The sequence below is a fragment of the Drosophila navojoa genome, chromosome X, assembly GCF_054131105.1.
Source record: "Drosophila navojoa isolate 15081-1374.11 chromosome X, UAZ_NAV_1.0, whole genome shotgun sequence".
Taxonomy (NCBI): Eukaryota; Metazoa; Arthropoda; class Insecta; order Diptera; family Drosophilidae; genus Drosophila; species Drosophila navojoa.
Genome location: NC_142895.1, coordinates 21,668,418 through 21,687,248, shown reverse-complemented (window position 1 = coordinate 21,687,248; position 18,831 = coordinate 21,668,418). Strand labels below are relative to the sequence as shown.

At 38.9% G+C, this 18,831-nt stretch overlaps 1 protein-coding gene across 9 annotated transcripts in view; it reads right to left on the bottom strand.

Annotated features, from left to right (window-relative positions):
- LOC108657850 (putative G protein-coupled receptor B0563.6) overlaps positions 1-17,925 on the bottom strand; it is a 33,648-nt gene extending 15,723 nt beyond the window's left edge. For 4 of the 9 annotated variants that reach the window (XM_089263816.1, XM_089263817.1, XM_089263818.1 and 1 more), the window contains exons 1-4: positions 17,811-17,925; positions 16,890-17,226; positions 3,220-3,485; positions 631-957 (exon numbers count right to left, since the gene is read on the bottom strand). In XM_089263816.1, coding sequence (XP_089119942.1) covers positions 631-819 — 189 coding nt within the window. In that variant the 5' untranslated portion in view covers positions 820-957; positions 3,220-3,485; positions 16,890-17,226; positions 17,811-17,925. Of the gene's footprint in view, positions 1-630; positions 958-3,219; positions 3,486-16,889; positions 17,227-17,533; positions 17,663-17,810 lie in introns of those variants that run through there. The other 5 variants (XM_089263813.1, XM_089263811.1, XM_089263812.1 and 2 more) reach the window with 5 other exon arrangements.
- Between the last annotated feature and the right edge of the window lie 906 nt (positions 17,926-18,831).

Genomic DNA, 18,831 nt, shown 5'->3' with positions numbered 1-18,831 from the left:
AATCGTAAGGAAAATTTCTCTTAAGTGGCAAATAGTACGCTAGTATTAATTAGCTACTAAATAGACGGTCATGCAATATTAAATAATCATTATTATGATAATAGATTTCTATCTTTATTGTTATTTTAAATATTATTATTATTATTTTTTGATTATAAAATGATAAGAAGAGATCTAAAACAAAAAATTTGTTGAATAAAATAGTTTAATATATTTGATTATGATATATGTATTTGGCTTAAGCCGTGTTCATATTTATTTTATGTTTATTGGACTATGTATCAATTAATTATATATGTGTAAAAGGATTTTTTAAATATTTGAAAAAATACTACAAATTCTGATTTTCAGTATTTTTGTGACATTTTTATAGTTTTACAATTTGTTTGCCTTTAATATACTTTACTTCAAGCGACGTTTGAGAGCTATTTCAATTAGCTATATATAAAATATATACTAAGCTTGTTTTTGCAAAATAAAAAGGATAAAGAAAATGAGAAGAAAAAAAAAACAGCCGAAACTAAGCAATTTGCTTCCGTTTACAATTTGCTTTTTGATGTGATTATTATGCTAATTGCGAGAGTACCCCTCGCTTGGGTGCGGAACCTGGGGGCGAGAGATTTCACTTACCGCATATAGGTCGTCTCGCAAGTCGTTAGCGTAAATGTGGGTGGCATTGGTGGCGGTGCCCAGGACGAGGTCGCTGCTGCTGGTCAGATTCGCGCCCCAGATGACGGAGCAATAGGCGGGATCCTCCTCGGTGTTGTAGAGTCGTGTTATCATAGTTTTGCTCTGACGATTTCTCACGATTCGTTCCATACGACTATCAATCTGCGTATGAGTGTGCGTACGCAAGCGTGCGCGTATATGTGTGTGTGTGTGTGTGGGTGTGTGGGTGTCTGGGTGGGTGCTGGTATGCTGGTATGTGTTAAGCCTTCAAGTATCCGCAGTTAGATTCTAGTTTAATTTGTGTAAGTAAAGAAAGCGAACAAAGGCGGCAAAGTCAAAGAAATTGCGTGTAAAAATAGCTGGCGGGAACAAGCTCATGAATGAATGCGGGCCCTCTACCATGTCGAAGCTATGTAATTTAAATGTCGGTGATGACAACAGCAACAACAGCAGCAGCAGCAGCAGCAGCAGCAGCAGCAGTGGCAACAACAATAGCCGTAACAACAACTACAACAACAATGACAACAACGACGACGACGACGACCCTCAACACCGGAACGGCAGCGCCATTGAGATGAAGGGCGCAGATAATAGCAGCAACAAGAGCCATTCGAAAGAGAGAGAGAGAGAGAGAGAGAGGGGGAGAGAGAGAGGGAGAGAGAGAGACAGAGACAGAAAGAGACTAGCGGAAACGGAAGCGTACACTTTGCTATAAAAACAAAAGCTGTAAGTGGATGGGGAGCTAGGCGCTCGCAGAACCTGGCTAGAGCCGGCAGGAGCTGGCAGGAGCTGGCAGCTGGCAGCATTCATACCAATCATCTGTAACAGCGCCCAATGCTCAAGACACATTACAGTTGACGCTTTGATAGCCATTGTCGCAAATCAAATCATTGTTCGCAAAAAAAAAAGAAAGAAATAGAAGTAGATGTAAGGAGAAAAATCAAAAATGGAAACAAATTGTAAGGCAAACGTCCAGACATAAAAATAAAATGCTGGAAATAATTGCGGCCTCTGAAATATGTTTGAATTGAATGCAAATCGTTTGCGAAACAATGCCCACTAAATGGGCGGAAAAGGATAGTTAATCCCAGAGAGCGCGAGAGAGAGAGAGAGATGAGTAGATGCGATGATCTCTGTATGAACTGTTTGGGAATGTATTGCGAATGAAACAGACTGAAGTTATATGAGTGAGCTCCAATTAGATCTATATAATTTATGAGTTTGTAGGCTGGGACAGAACTTACACTCTACACTCCAATCATGTTTAAGATGAAAGCGGAGCACCGTTTATGGTTGAGTAAATTATGAGTAGTTGTGGAAAGTTAGGAGCGTAGGTTTGGGTGAGTTCCAATACGATCCAAATTGAACTAGAGCGAGATTCGTGATTATGTGCATTAAGAACTTATGGGAGCGGACATAACGTACTGATCACTCGCCACTCTCCGATCATCTTCTAGTGAAAGCGGGGAACAGAGGATGTGAATGAATGTGAATGAATTCAAGTTGGATCCAATGCGATCAATTTTAAGTGAATTATGAATTCAAGGAACCCCGAATGCAGTCTACTCTCCACTTTCCAAGCTCTCCACTTGTGTGACAAACTAACAGCATTGCCGCACTTTGATATTAAGTAAAAACAGCATCAAAGGAGGAGCTGAAGATCTTATAAATAGTTGCTTTTTCTAAGGGTTTCAATGATATAAAAAAAGAAGAAAAAACTGTTGTTCTAAAAGTAAGTTTGTGTATTATTAAGTATTAAGTAAGTTCTGTAAGATAACAAAATATCGAATATTTCTGATTGCTATTTCACTTTTATATTGAAAATCGTCAAGTTGGGGATACTTTTAAAAGAGAGCCATTAGGGTAATCAAATAATCCCCATAATCTTGAGCAATGAATAATGGAAGGTGTTTATATATCTGTCTATCGACAGATTTTACATAGACCTGCAATTCTCTTAGGGATGTGTTTGCTCGAAAAAGTCCATAGGAAGCGATCAAGGTCTAAGTAAATCTCGTAATTTGTAAAACTTGTGTAGAGAGAGATGATAGAGAATGCTGCAAAGTGATAGCTGATATATCCCGTATGCTTACTTTTCCTAATGCTTAAACATTAAATTCCATTCGTAGGTATTTTCCAACTTCAGTGGATCTAATGCGAGCAATCCCATCAAATAGGGTGAATTGAAGTAAAGAATTCGAGCAATTTTATGCAAATTGCTTGAATTAAATATATGGTAATTGTTGTTTTTGATTGATTGATTGATTGTTGTTGTTGTTGGTGCTCATTGTTGTTTGTTGTTGTTGTTGTTGTTGTCAGTGCGCCAATCGTTGACTGAGCTTGTTAAAGGGGGGGAAACAAGTTCCCTGAACTAGCTGAAGTTCTGTAAGCCAAAATACTTGGCTTGATTTGGCTTGGCTCGGCTTGGCTTATGCATAATGTATATATGAATGGAAACTGAGTTTGCGTGCAATTAGAACATTGGATTAGTATATAGAGATATATTTATACATGTGTGTATGTACAATGGGTGTAATACGTGGGGCTTACCTGGAAATACCTTGGGGATTGACGGGAACGAGCTGCAATCGCAGTGTCTAATTCTCCACTTCTTCCGGCTCTTCTTCTTCTTCTGCTTGAGGTAGCTTCTTCTTCCTCTTCTTCTTATGCTGCTTTAGTCCAACGAACTTCGGTGCTTGGCTGAAAGTCTCTTAGCACTTGAAGCGCTCGAGCAGATGTCGAGGCAGTTGTTGCTGCTGTAGCTGCTGCTGCTGCTGACACATGTTGCATGTTGGTCAGGGGCTGCAATCAACACGCTGCAATAAAAGTAATACGCTCAGCCATGTTCATTTTGTGACACTCGCCCGACGCGAGCACTTTATTTGTGTTTTATTGTGCGACAGCACGCCCTTACAGGAGACGGTGCTGGCGGCACTTGTGCGGGCATATGCTGGGAAGGGGCTGGGCAAAGAGCAGCAGGAGACGGGAGACGGGAGGCAGGAGTGCTGCCCATTGGTAGCTGGGGCTAAGGACGCACCTCATGTGTCATATAAATGACGATGTCGACTCGCCGTGCACGTACGAGTCCCGGGGCCCTGGCAACAGGTGTGTTTTATATTCACGCAGTCAACACGCGCCTGTCACACACACACACACATACAGAGAGAGGGGGTGGTTGTAGTGCTCGCTAAGCGCTAAAATCAACGCTGACAGGCGACAGAGTTTTGTATAAGATATTTGATAAATTGCCCCAACCAGAAGCCCGTGACGTTCAGCTAGACCAAGACTGGCAAGACTCAGGAGCGAGTGTCATAAAGCGGGACATAGCGAGTGCCAGGCAAATATTCCACATATCCATATATCAATGTGTCAATATATACATACATATATTAATAAGGCATACACATACACATACACGTATATAATTTTTCTGGTTTTTGTTGCTGAATATTCCAGCACTTTGTGTTATAGATTCTTTTCCTCGAATATCCGACTTGAATATACTTGGCCTTGGCTCGTTATGTGTCTAATAACCTGCTCATATTGCTCTACAAGCCACCCAAGTCCTTGAGCAGATAAGTTGATTCCTCGTGCAGCTGAGATGGAAATTGTTGAGCAAATTCCATGACAGTATAATCAAAATTGTTCAATCTATGTCTGGCCTTGCCTGACTCTACCCTGTTGCTATTGCCCGAGAGCTAATGGGGGTATATTGGATTTGCTGAAGTGTGTGTGTGTGTGTGTGGAATGAATAGGAGGAAGCACTTACAGATACCGGAAAAGCTTTAGCTTTACGATTTAAAGAGATTATATGGAAATAAGAAGAAGAGCAAGTATTCAAGATTGACTCAGTTTTGGAAGTGAGTTGATTTAGCTCTGTCGGGCTATTCAGCCGTCTGCCTCTGCAGCTTCGTCCCACTTCGTCAGTCTTTCTCGTCTTTATATTCTTGTTGATCTCAAAGAACAGAAGCTAAGCTATATATATATATATGTCGAAGCAAGTAGTATTAATATGTTGGCGCGCACTGTAATTGTGCTTACTACCTGCTCGCATATTTTCCCTTTTCTATATGCCTTCGTACTTATGCGTGTGGTTATAGTGTCGGTGTGTAATGAGGTTATATGAGTGTGGTTGTAGTTTTCGGCTGAGTTCTAGTAATTGATTTCATCATATTGCATCAGCCAATATTTGCATGTTGTCGCTTAAGAAGTACCGTTTTAGCGGGGCGACAGCGTTGTGTCGCTGTCGCCGAGTGAGGTTCGGGAGTAGGCACAAAGAATAATTGAGAGACACAAGTTAGTTGCGTCTAGGATTCAAGTGCGGTCGAAACTCGCTGCGCGAAACGATGACCGATAATAATACTGTTCCGACATCAGAAGTGGGATCTGGCCCTCTACCTTCAATAGTAGATGCGTCATGGAAAGCCATAATGGAAATGCAAAATAAAAATTTAATCGAACTTGTAAAGCATTGCAACTGAAACAACAAATAATAAGACAATAGTGTTGCCAAAATTTAACGCAGAAGTTGCTGGCGCCGACGCAGCAGCATGGTGCGCTACAGTGAATATCATCATAGCGGAAAATCTCATAAAAGGCAGTGCGTTAGTGATGGCTTTGAGTGCAGCGTTGGATGGCAGTGCATCGCAGTGGCTTTCACAAACATGTTATCCTGACATAACTTGGGCGGAATGTTCATTGGTCAAAGAAAAGATAAGTTCTAAGTTAATTGGTAAAAGAATTAACAATGTAGTAATTTTAAAGGGTATTGGCAATGGTAGTATTTGTAGTACATTGCAAATGCTTATTAATGTAGGAATTAACAATTATTGCATTGAGTATCTCATGTCCTCTCTCCATGTTTTGGGGGATGAAAACTTGAAAAATGATGTCGTGATTGGTCGAGAAATATTGTCTAATGGGTTTCATATCATTATGTCTCCCGGAAAAATTGAAGTTATCAGATCGAAAATTGTAAACCGTTGTTCAAATGATGATATATTTGGGCCTTGTTGCTGTTCTGTGTGGGTGCACGCGCACGCTCGCTCATACATGTATGTGTTGCGGTTGTTGTGCCTGTCTCGCTCTAACTTACTGTCGTGCCCAGACTGCGTCAGACAGAGACGTCTGCCAGGTTAGGATAACGGATCGGGGAAGAAACGAATGGAATTGAAATAACGGTAATCGCATAGTCACACATACAACCTTAAGCGTTATTGCGAAGTACATTGTATTGTTCGTCGTTTTTACTGATTGTAACTCACTCAAAGCATCAAGAACTAAGCGCGACCTATGTATCTCCCAGAGCACAAAGGTGGTGGGCATATTTACAAACGTTCACGTTTGATTTGCAGTATAGAGAGGGCAAGAGAATGGCTCATGCCGGCTTCTTTTCGAGAAATCTTCTATCCACTAATGCGATTAATAGACGTTGAATAAGGCCTGTGACTATTACTGGTTTGAAAACATGTCAAAGTATATACGAAAGTTCGTCGAAAACTAAGTGGGAAGTCTGATCAAAAGGAGTATGTTATTGTCCAAATAGATGCTTCCACTAAATTTGTCTATTTAACACACACGGTCAAGATTGATGCTAAGAGCTGCATAATTGTTGTGGCATCAGCTGTATCATTGTTTGGAGTACCAAACCGAATAATAGTTGACCAGGGAAGGTGTTTTGCGGGTGCAAAGTTTAGTCAATTCTGTGCAGATAAGAAAATAAACTTGCATTTGATTAGTACCGGTGCTAGCCGAGCTAATGGCCAAGTGGAATATGTTGACTGCGGTCGAAACTGGAACTCAGTCTTGGCAGAATGTGTTAGGAGAGGTGCAGTTGGCAATCAATTGTACAACTAACCGTGTGACGAAAGCTAGTCCATTGGAAATGCTATTGGGAAAGGTGGCACGGCCATTAGGTTTACTCCCACCTAGTGACATTGAGCATGAGGTTGATCTGCCAAACGTAAGAGCACAGGCTGAAAAGAATGTTTTAGCTACAGCAGTTTATGATAAGGAACGATTTGATAAAAATAAAGCGAAAGTAATTAGACACAAAGTTGGAGATTTTGTGCTACTAAAAAGTGAAGAAAGGCATCAAACTAAATTGAGTCCAAAGTATAAGGGGCCTTTTGAAATAATCAGAGTCCTAGAGGGTGACAGGTACATTTTAAGGTCTCTAACTAGTAAACGAAATTACAAATATGCTCATGAAGATTTAAGAAGATTGCCAGAGGGGCACGAAGAATTGAATGTGTGTGATAATTATAATAATATTGTTGAAATTGATAATACAGTTGAAGACGGTAAAGACAGTGAAAATAAAAATGTTGAGAATGAAGAAGTCAACAAAGAGAGTGAAGAAGAGTGAAATAAAGAATAAATATAAAGAGAATAAAGGGTACGGCTGGCCAAAAGAAAATGGCAGAGTACTTGGTTATATAATAATGCAAGCACAAGTGCAAAACATACTGAAGTTCGTTTTGATCATGGCGTGTGGGGCATTTGATTATATAATGTGGATTATATAATAATGCAAGCACAAGTGCAAAACATACTGAAGTTGGTTTTGATCATGGCGTGTGGGGCATTTGATTATATAATGTTGAATGGAATGGAGTACATAATGTTTAAAGAAGAATGCCGACAAAACTACTTATAAAAGAAATATAAATAATAAAAATAATAATAAAAAAAATTATAATTATGATAATGTATTCTGGTAATAAAGCTTGATATTTTGTATGAATTGAATTGAAACATATTGTTAGAATGATTAGTTAATACGAGTTAAAAAAATCATATGAAAAGAAGGTTGATTTTTTAGGAGAATTATGTATATCGTTTATTTAAAAAAAAAAAGGAAGAAATTTGAAGAAACAAGAAAATAAAGACTTAAATGTTATTATTTCATACACGAGGGCGTGTTAAAGTCAGGATGGCCGTGTCGAAGCAAGTAGTATTAATATGTTGGCGCGCACTGTAATTGTGCTTACTACCTGCTCGCATATTTTCCCTTTTCTATATGCCTTCGTACTTATGCGTGTGGTTATAGTGTCGGTGTGTAATGAGGTTATATGAGTGTGGTTGTAGTTTTCGGCTGAGTTCTAGTAATTGATTTCATCATATTGCATCAGCCAATATTTGCATGTTGTCGCTTAAGAAGTACCGTTTTAGCGGGGCGACAGCGTTGTGTCGCTGTCGCCGAGTGAGGTTCGGGAGTAGGCACAAAGAATAATTGAGAGACACAAGTTAGTTGCGTCTAGGATTCAAGTGCGAACGAAACTCGCTGCGCGAAACGATGACCGATACTAATACTGTTCCGACATATATATATATATTTTTTTTTTTTATTTGTTTTAGTTCCATTCGTCATAGTAGTTCATTTTCCGCAACCTCTGAACTCTACTTTGTTATCGATAAATTTCCTGATGTGGCTGTAAGGCCATAGATCAGAGATTATTGCTATACGGCTATATTTACTCATATAATATATGAACTTATCTATTCGATCTATTATATTATTTACATCACAGTATTATTTTTCATTATATTTATTATTTTTTAATATTAATCTGTTTTTGCCCATAATTCTCACTTATCTTAAATAATCAACTCCGAGATTGGTATACATAATATTAATTGGTTGCTATAAGCATTGAAAGCTTTCAGAGTTTGGGCCAGCTAAAGCTTAGAATTGACTTGGCCAAGTCTATAATACGATGTGAAAAGATCTTTTTGGTCTTGTTTACTGCTCAGCTAGCTACCTATGCGTGCGCAGGACCATCTATCAGTCCGTCCATCAATCTGTCAACGAGATGGCGCATCCATCCTTCCGCTCATCTATCCGCCCATCTATCTATTCATCCGTCAGTTTGTTCGTCCGTCCGAAGACATACGCTCCAAATGATGTAGCTAATCCGCATTACCAATTGTTTTTCCCATTCAGCTTTTTTTCAAATTGAGGCAGTAGCAAAACTTATTTCCACTTTAAAAAACTCTGCATGCCCTTGACTGGCCCAAAAGCCATCCCTTGACGCTCTTGTCCCCTAATTAATTTGACCGTAAAGCGACTATAAGAACTAAACTCGTTAAGCTGTGCGTTGATCATTTGCTGGCGCTCAGCTATCGATGCCCCACTGTGGCTGCCACTTGCCACTTGCCACTTGGCCCAAGCACTTGCAGCCTGCACTTGCCGCGCGCGCCCGAATAAGTATGCAACACTTTCAGCCATTTGCATATGGCCCACATCACGCAGACGCCGTATGGTGGCTGCTCTGCTCTGCTCTGCTCTGCTCTGCTCTGCTGGCTGTGTTGCTGCCGTCTGGGGAGATTGAATGACACAAAACATGACACAAACTTAATTTCCCCAAGGCAGCGGCCGCCCACTCCTCCGCGACGAACTGCCCGAGCGAGTGACTGAATGAATCGCGGCAACACCCTGGCAACACGTTGTTGCCACTCGATAGGTGCGACTACCCCAACACGCATTTGGCCAACAGCCAACAGCCAGAAGCCAGAAGCCAGAAGCCATCAGGCGGCAGCAGCAGCAGCAGCAGCCAGCGCCAACGCAATCGCACGCATCGAACTGTCATATTGTAAAAATGTCGCATAAGTTATGCCAGCGATTATCATAATAATTTGCCAGTGGCCAGGACGTTCGACACACACGAATGATTCAAGCGCGCCAATATGGAGGCGGGCGTATATCGCTTTTTCCCTCTCCCTCTCTCTCTCTCTGTGTGTGTGTGTGTGTGCCAGTGACCGAGCAAGGCCAGGTAGAGTTATATAAATAGATATGCTCGTACCTCAATATATATATATGTATATATATTTGTGTGCGCTTGTCTCTGTGTGTCTACACTTGTCGCTGGCGTTGTTAGTTTTTGGGCTTTTGCGATACTGTTTGCTGAGCACTTACAGTTATTGCGGTCTAGTTTCGGGCCAAAAGTTTTCATTTTGTTAAATAAACAAGCTACAGCAAGACAGAGAGCGACGGAGTGAGAGAGAGAGGGAGAGATAGAGGGGGAGATAAATTAGGGAGAATAACAAAGCAAAGTGCCCGCCTGACCACGACCAAGCCCAGTTAACTGACGAGCTGTCCGATTGAGTCTATCGACGTCAGAGGCCAGCATAAGTAGCGACAGTCAATAGTCGATAAGCGATAGTCGATAATAGATCGATAATCGATAGTCAGAAATCGATAGTTGATAATCGATCAAAACTAATTGATAGCCGACAATCAACCGCCAATAATCGTTAGCTGATCGATATATTGTCGATAATCGATAGTCGATTATTAATATATAGTTATTGATAGTTAATAATAAAGAGTCGATAGTTGCAAATCGATACAAACATCGGTAATTTATAGTGGGTAATCGATAGTCTATGAACGATCAAGAATAAGAAGTAGTTGACAATCAACAGTCGATAATCGGTGGATTATCTATTGTTAATGCTCACTAACCCAAACCCGACTATTAATAAACAATTATCGATTGTCGATAATGTAAAGTCGACAATCAACAGACACTAATCGATTGTCGATAATCGATGATCTCTCATATACATGTGCTGGTTGATAGCTGATAATCGATTCTCGATAGACGATAATCTATGGTGGATACTCAGCTGCGACTTACGAGAATATTCGGTTTGTGACAGGACGACGAGCAGTCAAGACCTCAGTGATCTCGAAATCCACAAATATAGAGACTAATTTCGATAGATCATCTCATTTTCTTAGTATTGAAGTAAAACGATAGCTTAATATAAATATATTTATTATTTGCCTTTCAGATACCATTCCCGCTTCCCCTTGAAGTGTGAGTAAACCATATTTCAAATACTAGATCATTGTTGTCTCTAAAAATGTGATTAAGCCAATCTATTGATTCGAAAAGTGATGCAATTAAACCGTTTCCCCCTATTCGAGAGTAAGTGAATATGTCAAAACCGGAAATCTGAAAACTGTACGAGAGGAATGCAAGTTCTTTGCAGGGTTCAGAGTATCGCCAGGTCGAGCAGTGCCGAGCCGAGCATCCTTTGCTTGTTTCAGCTCTCACACTCACTCAACATGTACTTAAATACATACATCTCTTGAAGGAACGTAAGTACACTAATTCGAATCGTCTGCTTATAGATCTTATTGCCCAGCTAGCTAAGCTGCGTCGATGTCTGTCTCCCATCCCTCCGCTTCCTGGGCGTGGCCCTAATTGAACCAGCGGAAGCCCCTACTCCTCAAATTCTGCGCTGTTAGCTTTCAGGCCCCGACGTCCACCTCTGTGGCAAGTCAGAGTCTGAGTCTCTAATTCCCTAATACCCTAACTCTGCGATGTTCGCTCTGCTGTCAAGTTGAGTTGAGTATCCTGAGATATCCTTGCAGTTCCTTTTGAATTGCTTTGGTTAAGGGTGAGAGTGTTTGTGAATGGTTCTACTCACCTTTGGGCTTTATATGGTCTGTCATACCCACACATACACACACACACATACACCCACACAGATGACTTTGCTCTGTTTGACATTGATTTTGAGCATTTTTGAGACTCTCGATAGACACAAAGCGAAATGAAGCAAATGCTTAATAAATCCCATAAAGATTTTGTTACGCTTCATTTTCGTTTTTTTTTTCAGCCTCTCTCTTTCTCTCCCTCTGCTTCTCTCTCTCTCTCTCTCTGCCTCTCTCTCTCTCTCTATTTCTCTACCACGCCCTCTCTAACTCTTGCCTCTATGTGTGTATATGTTTTTGGTCCCCGAGCTGGCATGATTAATGCCTTTGTTTGTGTTTCCCGCGTCGCTTTCATGTATGTGTGTGTGTGTGTGTGTTTGTGTGTGTGTTTTTGCTTGGTTTTTGGCCTGTTTGCTGCCGGCCTGCCAGTCGAATGATATGTTTAACAAAAAAGTTTAACGCAAATTAAGTCAAACTGGCAGCGCTTAACGATGTGCGACATAGATGAATATGCCGCATGTGCATGTGTCTGCGTGTGTGTGTGTGTGCGTGTGTGTGCGTGCGTGTTGTAGTTCGCCTGCCAGCGGGTAGCTGGCCAATGTCCCCAAAAAAAAGAAGCAAAAACAACAACAAAAATTGTTGAACCTCCTTTAATTTACACACAAAATGAGCTTCGTCCTTTGGCCGGCGTACAAAGGGAGCGACAGGAAATCGCATTGAGCCGAGCATTCTCACGCTAGCCAAGCACAAATTAAGTTTGTACGAAAGCCACATATCAGAATAGGAAAAACCAAACACACACACACACACACACACAACAAAAACAAAGCAGGAAATCAACTCAAGTCAATAAATACAAAAAAACATAGAGAAAGAAAAGTTGGACTTTAAGCCAAGGCGACAGACGGCGCATCGCAATGAATCAAAGTTAAATGAGTTTTAAAGCACTTGATTTGTATATTCCTAATGTCCTTTTAAACATTAGCTCACGCCTTCAAAAGGAATCCAAATCAGATTAGAGACTATTGAAAGCGCCTATCAGCTGCTGTGATGCGAAGCAGATTCCAAGCTCAGAAGCTCGTTGAGCTCCTTACATGATATCGTATTTGTCAAATTCACCGATTGCTGTAAGGCTAGCAAACTCAATATGCAGGTATGTATTAGTGTATATACACATACATACATACATATATGTATCTCTCTTTTACTTTACAAGTCCTTAACTGAAGTCGGGTGCAATCGACTGTTTACTATGCCTTTACAATAGAGCTTTAAGTGGGCGGGATTGTGGAATATGAAATGAATGAATGGATGGGCGGATGTATGAATTTAGAGACGGATGGACGAGTGAGTAATCGTAGAAACATATGACGGGAGAGAAAAACAGATAGATAGAGAGAGAGAGAGAGAGAGAGAGAGAGAGAGAGAGAGAGAGAGAGAGAGAGAGAGAGAGAGAGAGAGAAAGAAATAAAGAGAGAGAAAAGAAATAGAGGGAGATGGAGAGATAGAGACAGATTTAGATATATGGAGAAAGAGAAATAAAGAGAGATAGAGAGGAAAGAAGAGAGGTATATGAATACATAAACAGAGAGAGAGTAACAGATGTATGAAAATAGGTGAGATCAAGGGAGAGAGAAACAGTGAGAAACACTCATAAAAACTAAGATAACAACAAAGAGAGAGAGAGAGAGAGAAAGAGACATAAAGAGATATAAAGAGATAGAAGGATGAAAAGAGCAAAAGAGAAAAAAGGAGCAATATAGACTATAAGACTATAACTCAATGTCTTGACTTTATATACACAAATAAAGTAGGGTCCGGCTAAAACGACCCCGCTTACAGCGTCGGTACGTTTATAATGACGAAAATTCCGGTCCCCAGACAAACTGAAACGAGCAAGCTTATAGGGTTAATAGCGACGATTCCTTAAGGTCAGTTATAATCGGATACTGCAGTAGATGTACATGAATAATAAGGATTTTCGGGATCTCATTATCTGAACTCTGTTCAGCTTTTATTACCATTAATATATGAAAATAACCATATATATGTATGTAACCATATTTAAAGTGGAGTATTTAATATTTAGCCATTTCGTAATTATCATGGGAGAACGCTTATGGTTTTTAATGTATTCCGCACTCTGTAGAACGAAGCTGTCAATATTTGCATAGCTATTGAACTGGACTAAGCCCACGCGCACTTCACTTCGTGCTACAAATTCTGTTCAGGAGCAAAGCTGGTGAAGCTAAATGCTCATATGAGATGGGTGTGTGTGTGTGTGTGTGTGTCACTGTGTGTGTGTGTGTGTGCCTGGCAGACCATTAAGTTTTTAATTTCTATGCGGACTGCGTCGAGGCGTCAACGAGTCGAGATGTGTGGGGCGTGTCTGGGACTGTGGCGCTATCAAGCCGAAAGATCTTAACAAATATACCTATATAGTGTACAATATGTATTTTATATCCTAGATATATGTATAAGGGAACAGCAGCAGATATGTTTGTTGTTTGCTTTTAATTACGCAATCGTTTTTTATATTAATTTTCTCAAAGGTGTGGCAGCCAATTAAGCTTTTAATTAAAAAAAATAGAGAAATAAAGCGCGTGCGGCCCAAAAGCGAAAGAAATCAAGGGAAAAAAATACATAAAAAATACTTGCATACTTGCAGGCGCCAGCTCCGCAGAGCCAAAGGAAATCTATGTGAAAATAATTTAAAAGAAAATCGTGAAAGTGCAGAAAAAAAAAGAACACAAAGAAAACTTAGATGGAAAACTTTGCTGGCAAGGACGCGCGAAACTGCTGAGTAGCCAATGCTGATAACACTCGCCGACAAATTTCTACTTTGTGCTGGCCCAAAGCACGCATACTGGACTTCTATGTGTGTGTGTGTGTGTGTGTGTGCGTGAGTGTGTATATAAATATCACAGTGGAAACTTTCCGTTTGGCTAACTTGTTGGCCAGTGCAAATGGGCGAGTTTTTAATCGAAGGCTTATCGCAAAAGTCATCAGCGAGAGTCGTTCAGGGTCAGAGCGTGACACGCGCGTGACACGGGAGGCTGCTCGATTAATTTGCAATTGAAATTGACATTGGTATGCAGAGCAGCAGCAACAGCATTAACCAAGAGAGCAAGCGAGAGAGAGAGAGAGAGAGAGAGAGAGAGAGATTGCTATAAATTGCTTTGACCCGAGCTATAAAACTTTGACTCGGTTTTGCTGCGGCATAGTCAAAGCATAGTCAAAGTGTTCTTTGTATTAATTTATAGAGAACAGAGAGAGAGAGAGAGAGAGAGGAAGGAGAGAGAGTGAGAGAGACTTACATATATTTGTTGCAATTATTATTAAATTAATTGCAGCTATTCATGAAATTCATTTCCGATTCAAGTTAATTTAATTTGCTCAACTCGACAAAAATATGTTTCAATTAACCAATTCGCTTGGCTTTCAAATGCGGCCAAAAGGTAAAACCAAATTCCAATTTAAGCATAACATTTTTTTTATAGTCACCATAAAATACCGTCAATCCAGTTCGATTTGCACATTGTTAGCATTTTACTCTCAGTGATGAATGGAATTGGAAATGGAAATGGAAATAGGAATATTGGCTTAGTGTATTATCTACTTGGCAGGCAGTCCCTCTGTCCATTTGTCCATCTGCACTTAAGCATTTCGTCGCTAGAGACTGCAAATTTGATTAAGTTATTCGTAGCTCCGGTGAGCTGTCAATATTATTAAGACACGCCCATTAGAGGCGTTAAAATGCGAATATACAATGTTCACTATATATTCTATATGATATTTTGGGTACTATTGGAGCTAGAAATTAGGAGTATATCCTCATATATATATATTCATAATGTACTCAACTTTATTTCATACCCCCTCTAATGATCACATGAGCGTGGCAGACTAAAAAATGCTCATTACATCATTAGAGCTAGAAGCTAGAAAAGTATATAATTGAGAATAACTCGAGTAATTTATATAATTTTCCAGCTTCTGGCTCTCATCTCCTGTATTGTTGAGTTCAAAAGAATTTTGCGCTACCATGAGGGCGTGGCATATCGAAAAATACTCTGTAATTTACAATTTTGGAACTGAAGTTACATTACATTATTCTAGAGCTCCAAAATGAATTGACAGTACATACAAGAACTCCTTCACTGGAGGCGTGGCAAAACGAATTTGACCTTATATAGGGTTTTGTTAGATTTTGTGTACTGTTATATTTGTTATATTTTGATGAATATTAGGCTAGAGACTTGAAGTTTTGAGTGTACATAAACTTATTACAGATGAAAGAGATACGGTGGAGCTGGGGGCGTGGCACATTGAGAAAAATTGAAAAATACTTAGCGAATATAATGATATACTTAAAACTATATATGTTTATATATGTATGAATATCCACCTGGTAGATCAGAATAATGAATAATCTTTATATCATATATAAGATATACCAGAAACATATTATGCCGAATGGCGGCCAGCTCGAAGACAAATATATGTATGTATATATAAGTTAAGATAGTCTTAGACTATCTACAGGAGGCTGGAGAGTCCAGTCAGACATTCAAAGGGAGAACCAAAGCAGTAGAACTAATATGGTTCAATTCATATTCGGACAAGAGGGAGTTTAGATATACTGTTGCTAAATTACCTAAAATATATTACTCCATTGAACACATTCACAGGAACCCAACTCATGGTCCCTAATCTACTCTAGTGTGTGATTATATATATTCTAGATTTTCGTATTGATTTTATATATGTTTATGAATATTATGGATTTGAGTAAAGATTGCAAAGATTGCAAATCTCAAATCATATATAATAAATTCTTATAGCATATGAGTTTGTAGTAAGTATCAAATATTCATATAGATTATGAAATATAGATAAGTAATCTACATTTTCGAGTTTGTTTTGAACATGAATGAGTATTCTGCACTCACTGGCACCCGACTAAAAGATTTGCTTATTTTTTAACAATATAAAAGAAATGGCACTATATATGTATATACATATGTATGTGTATATATATATATGTATATACTGTATGTCTGTCTTCGTGCTCTGCTCGTAAATGACAATTATTGGCCTTGGCTTGATGAGAGTTGCTGCTGCGTCGCTGCAGCGTGCAATTTGACAACTTTTGCCAACTGCTATCAGTGGACAGCGAGAGCGTGTGCGAAAGAGATGCCACTACATGTACGTGTGTGTGTGTGTGTGTGTGACGAAATTAGCTTTTATACGTTTTAGTTCTGCTTCTTGCTGCCATATATCTGTATATATAGATATATATCTATAGTTTGCTGTTTTGGGGTAAAGCAACTCAAAGTTGCCATTTGCCATTGGCAACGTGACTTTTCTTGGCGCTTGCAGCAGCAACAGCAGCAGGAGCAGGAGCAGCAGGAGCAGCAGGAGTAGCAGCTGCCTGGTATTGTTGGCTTGTTGGCTTGTTGGCATGCCAAAGCGCATAACTTGTAATAACGAAACCGACCACGACCCCTGCTCGCACACACACACACACACACACACACACACACACACACACACACAGAGCATCGAACACATGCAAACATGCAGATGCACTTAGAAATCAAGCGGCGTTTGAAGCTTGTTCGAGTGGTACGAGCAAAATGCTGCTAAAAGTGCACTCGCAATTGCGTTGGCAAATGTGTAAAGAGCAGGAGGCGGACAGTGAGGGGGAAGCGGAATGAAAATGAAAGTGAAAATGAAAATGAAAATGGATGGAAGGGAATTGTCAACTTACCGCACGGCCTGCTCTGTGGGCGAAAATTGTGAACACGTTGGCGGCTTCTGTTGTCGATTGTTGTTGCTGGTTGTTGCTGTTGTTGTTGTTATTGTTGTTTTGCACTTTGTCAACAAACAGAAAAGAAAACACACACACACGCACAAGAAAAAAAACCCAGGTGAAAGAAAGCGTATTATTGCCGTTTTGTTTTGCTTCTGCCTTCGTCTGTCGTTGTCTTGGCAGTTTTATTTGTTGCTTAAAGTTTATTTTTGGCAGCTTCTGTTACGCAGTTGGCAGTAGGATTTCAATAAACGTATATGTGTATATACGTATGTCGGTGGGTAAACTCCAGCTGCTTTAAATGTAAGGCCAATTATGATAAATTGTCACACACTCACACAGAACACAAGTCGAGTCGAGTAAAAAACGCTTAGACGAAATGCTCACATACTTACTAATGCAGTCACACGTACACTCAATTCACTTACTCATGCACCCACACACGCACACACACACACACACATACGGCCAAATGTCAGCCAAGTTCAGTGCGTTGCGTTTCCGTTGCCTACTTTTGAGCGCGCCAAGCGATGCTCGCTATGCGCCTGCTTACACATGCACAACACGTAACACACACGCACACAGCATGCACACACACACACACAATACACTTGTTATTAGCCACAGCAATGTCGCAAGCAACAAATGCAAAATTTAACACACACACAAAAAAAAAAAAGAAAGAAATTGCCAAGCAAACTTTATTTATATTCACTATTTTTATTTTATATTATATTTATATATATTTATATTTTTTTATTTATTTATTTTTGTTTTTCACTGCCAATTAAGAGTCATTCACTGCAAAAGTTATCAGCACACACACACAACTTCAAAATAACGGCAACTTCAATTATTTTTTTGGCTGACGCTGCTGACCGTTGTCCATTCAAATGTTGGCTCAAATGGCTTTCAGTTGCTGCTGCTGCTGCTGCGGCTGCTGCTGCACGTCCATGTCGTTTGGTTGCTCGCTGGCAACTAACCCAAAGCGAGCCTGCGACGCGACTCTTATCAGGCCACGCGCCAGCCAAGTGTGGGACATTTTAACGGCCGCTGTTAGCCACAAATTTCCCCAGCTGTTATGCCGCTGTTAGACAACGGGCGCCTTTGCTCTAGCTGTGCTAGACGCTGATTCTATAATATAATAAATTCGTTTAAAATAAAAATGAAATATATGTGCTTGTATACATATAGATAAAGTATAATTAAAGTTTAAATTTTATGTTCTGTTATTTTTGTAAACATATTTATCTTAAATCTTGTATATATCAATATATATATTTTTTTCATCATAAATATATATATATTTGTATTTATTTGAAATTGTTTATTTTTTATTTGCATGACATTCAAATTTTAGCTGTATTGTACTGTTTTTTTTATATTAAAAATCTATTAAAATGTTATATACAATAATTGATTTTTTATACATATTTAAAATGTTTATATTTGTATTATTTAGATATTTTAATTTATTTTTATATATGTATATATTCATTTATTTTTTAGCACTTACATATAAATATTTTTCGTTTGGTAGACTTATAAAATTATATGTTTATGTGTGTGTAGATAAATAAATATATAAATTTATAATAAATGTTGCAAATAAAAAATGTATAAAAATGTGGATATATTTATATACATATTTTAAATTGATTTATATACTCTTTTATACATTTTTTTGGTGGCCATATATATTTAATATTTATATCCACTGTAAATTTTTATCTGATTAAAATAAAATCAATATATATATATATTTTTGTAATATTCATTAACTTTTTATATTTATTTATTTTAAATTTGAATTTATTTTCATTTATTGATTTACAAATTATATTAATTAATATATTCATATTTATTTACATTCGTTCATATAAAATTGATATATATATAT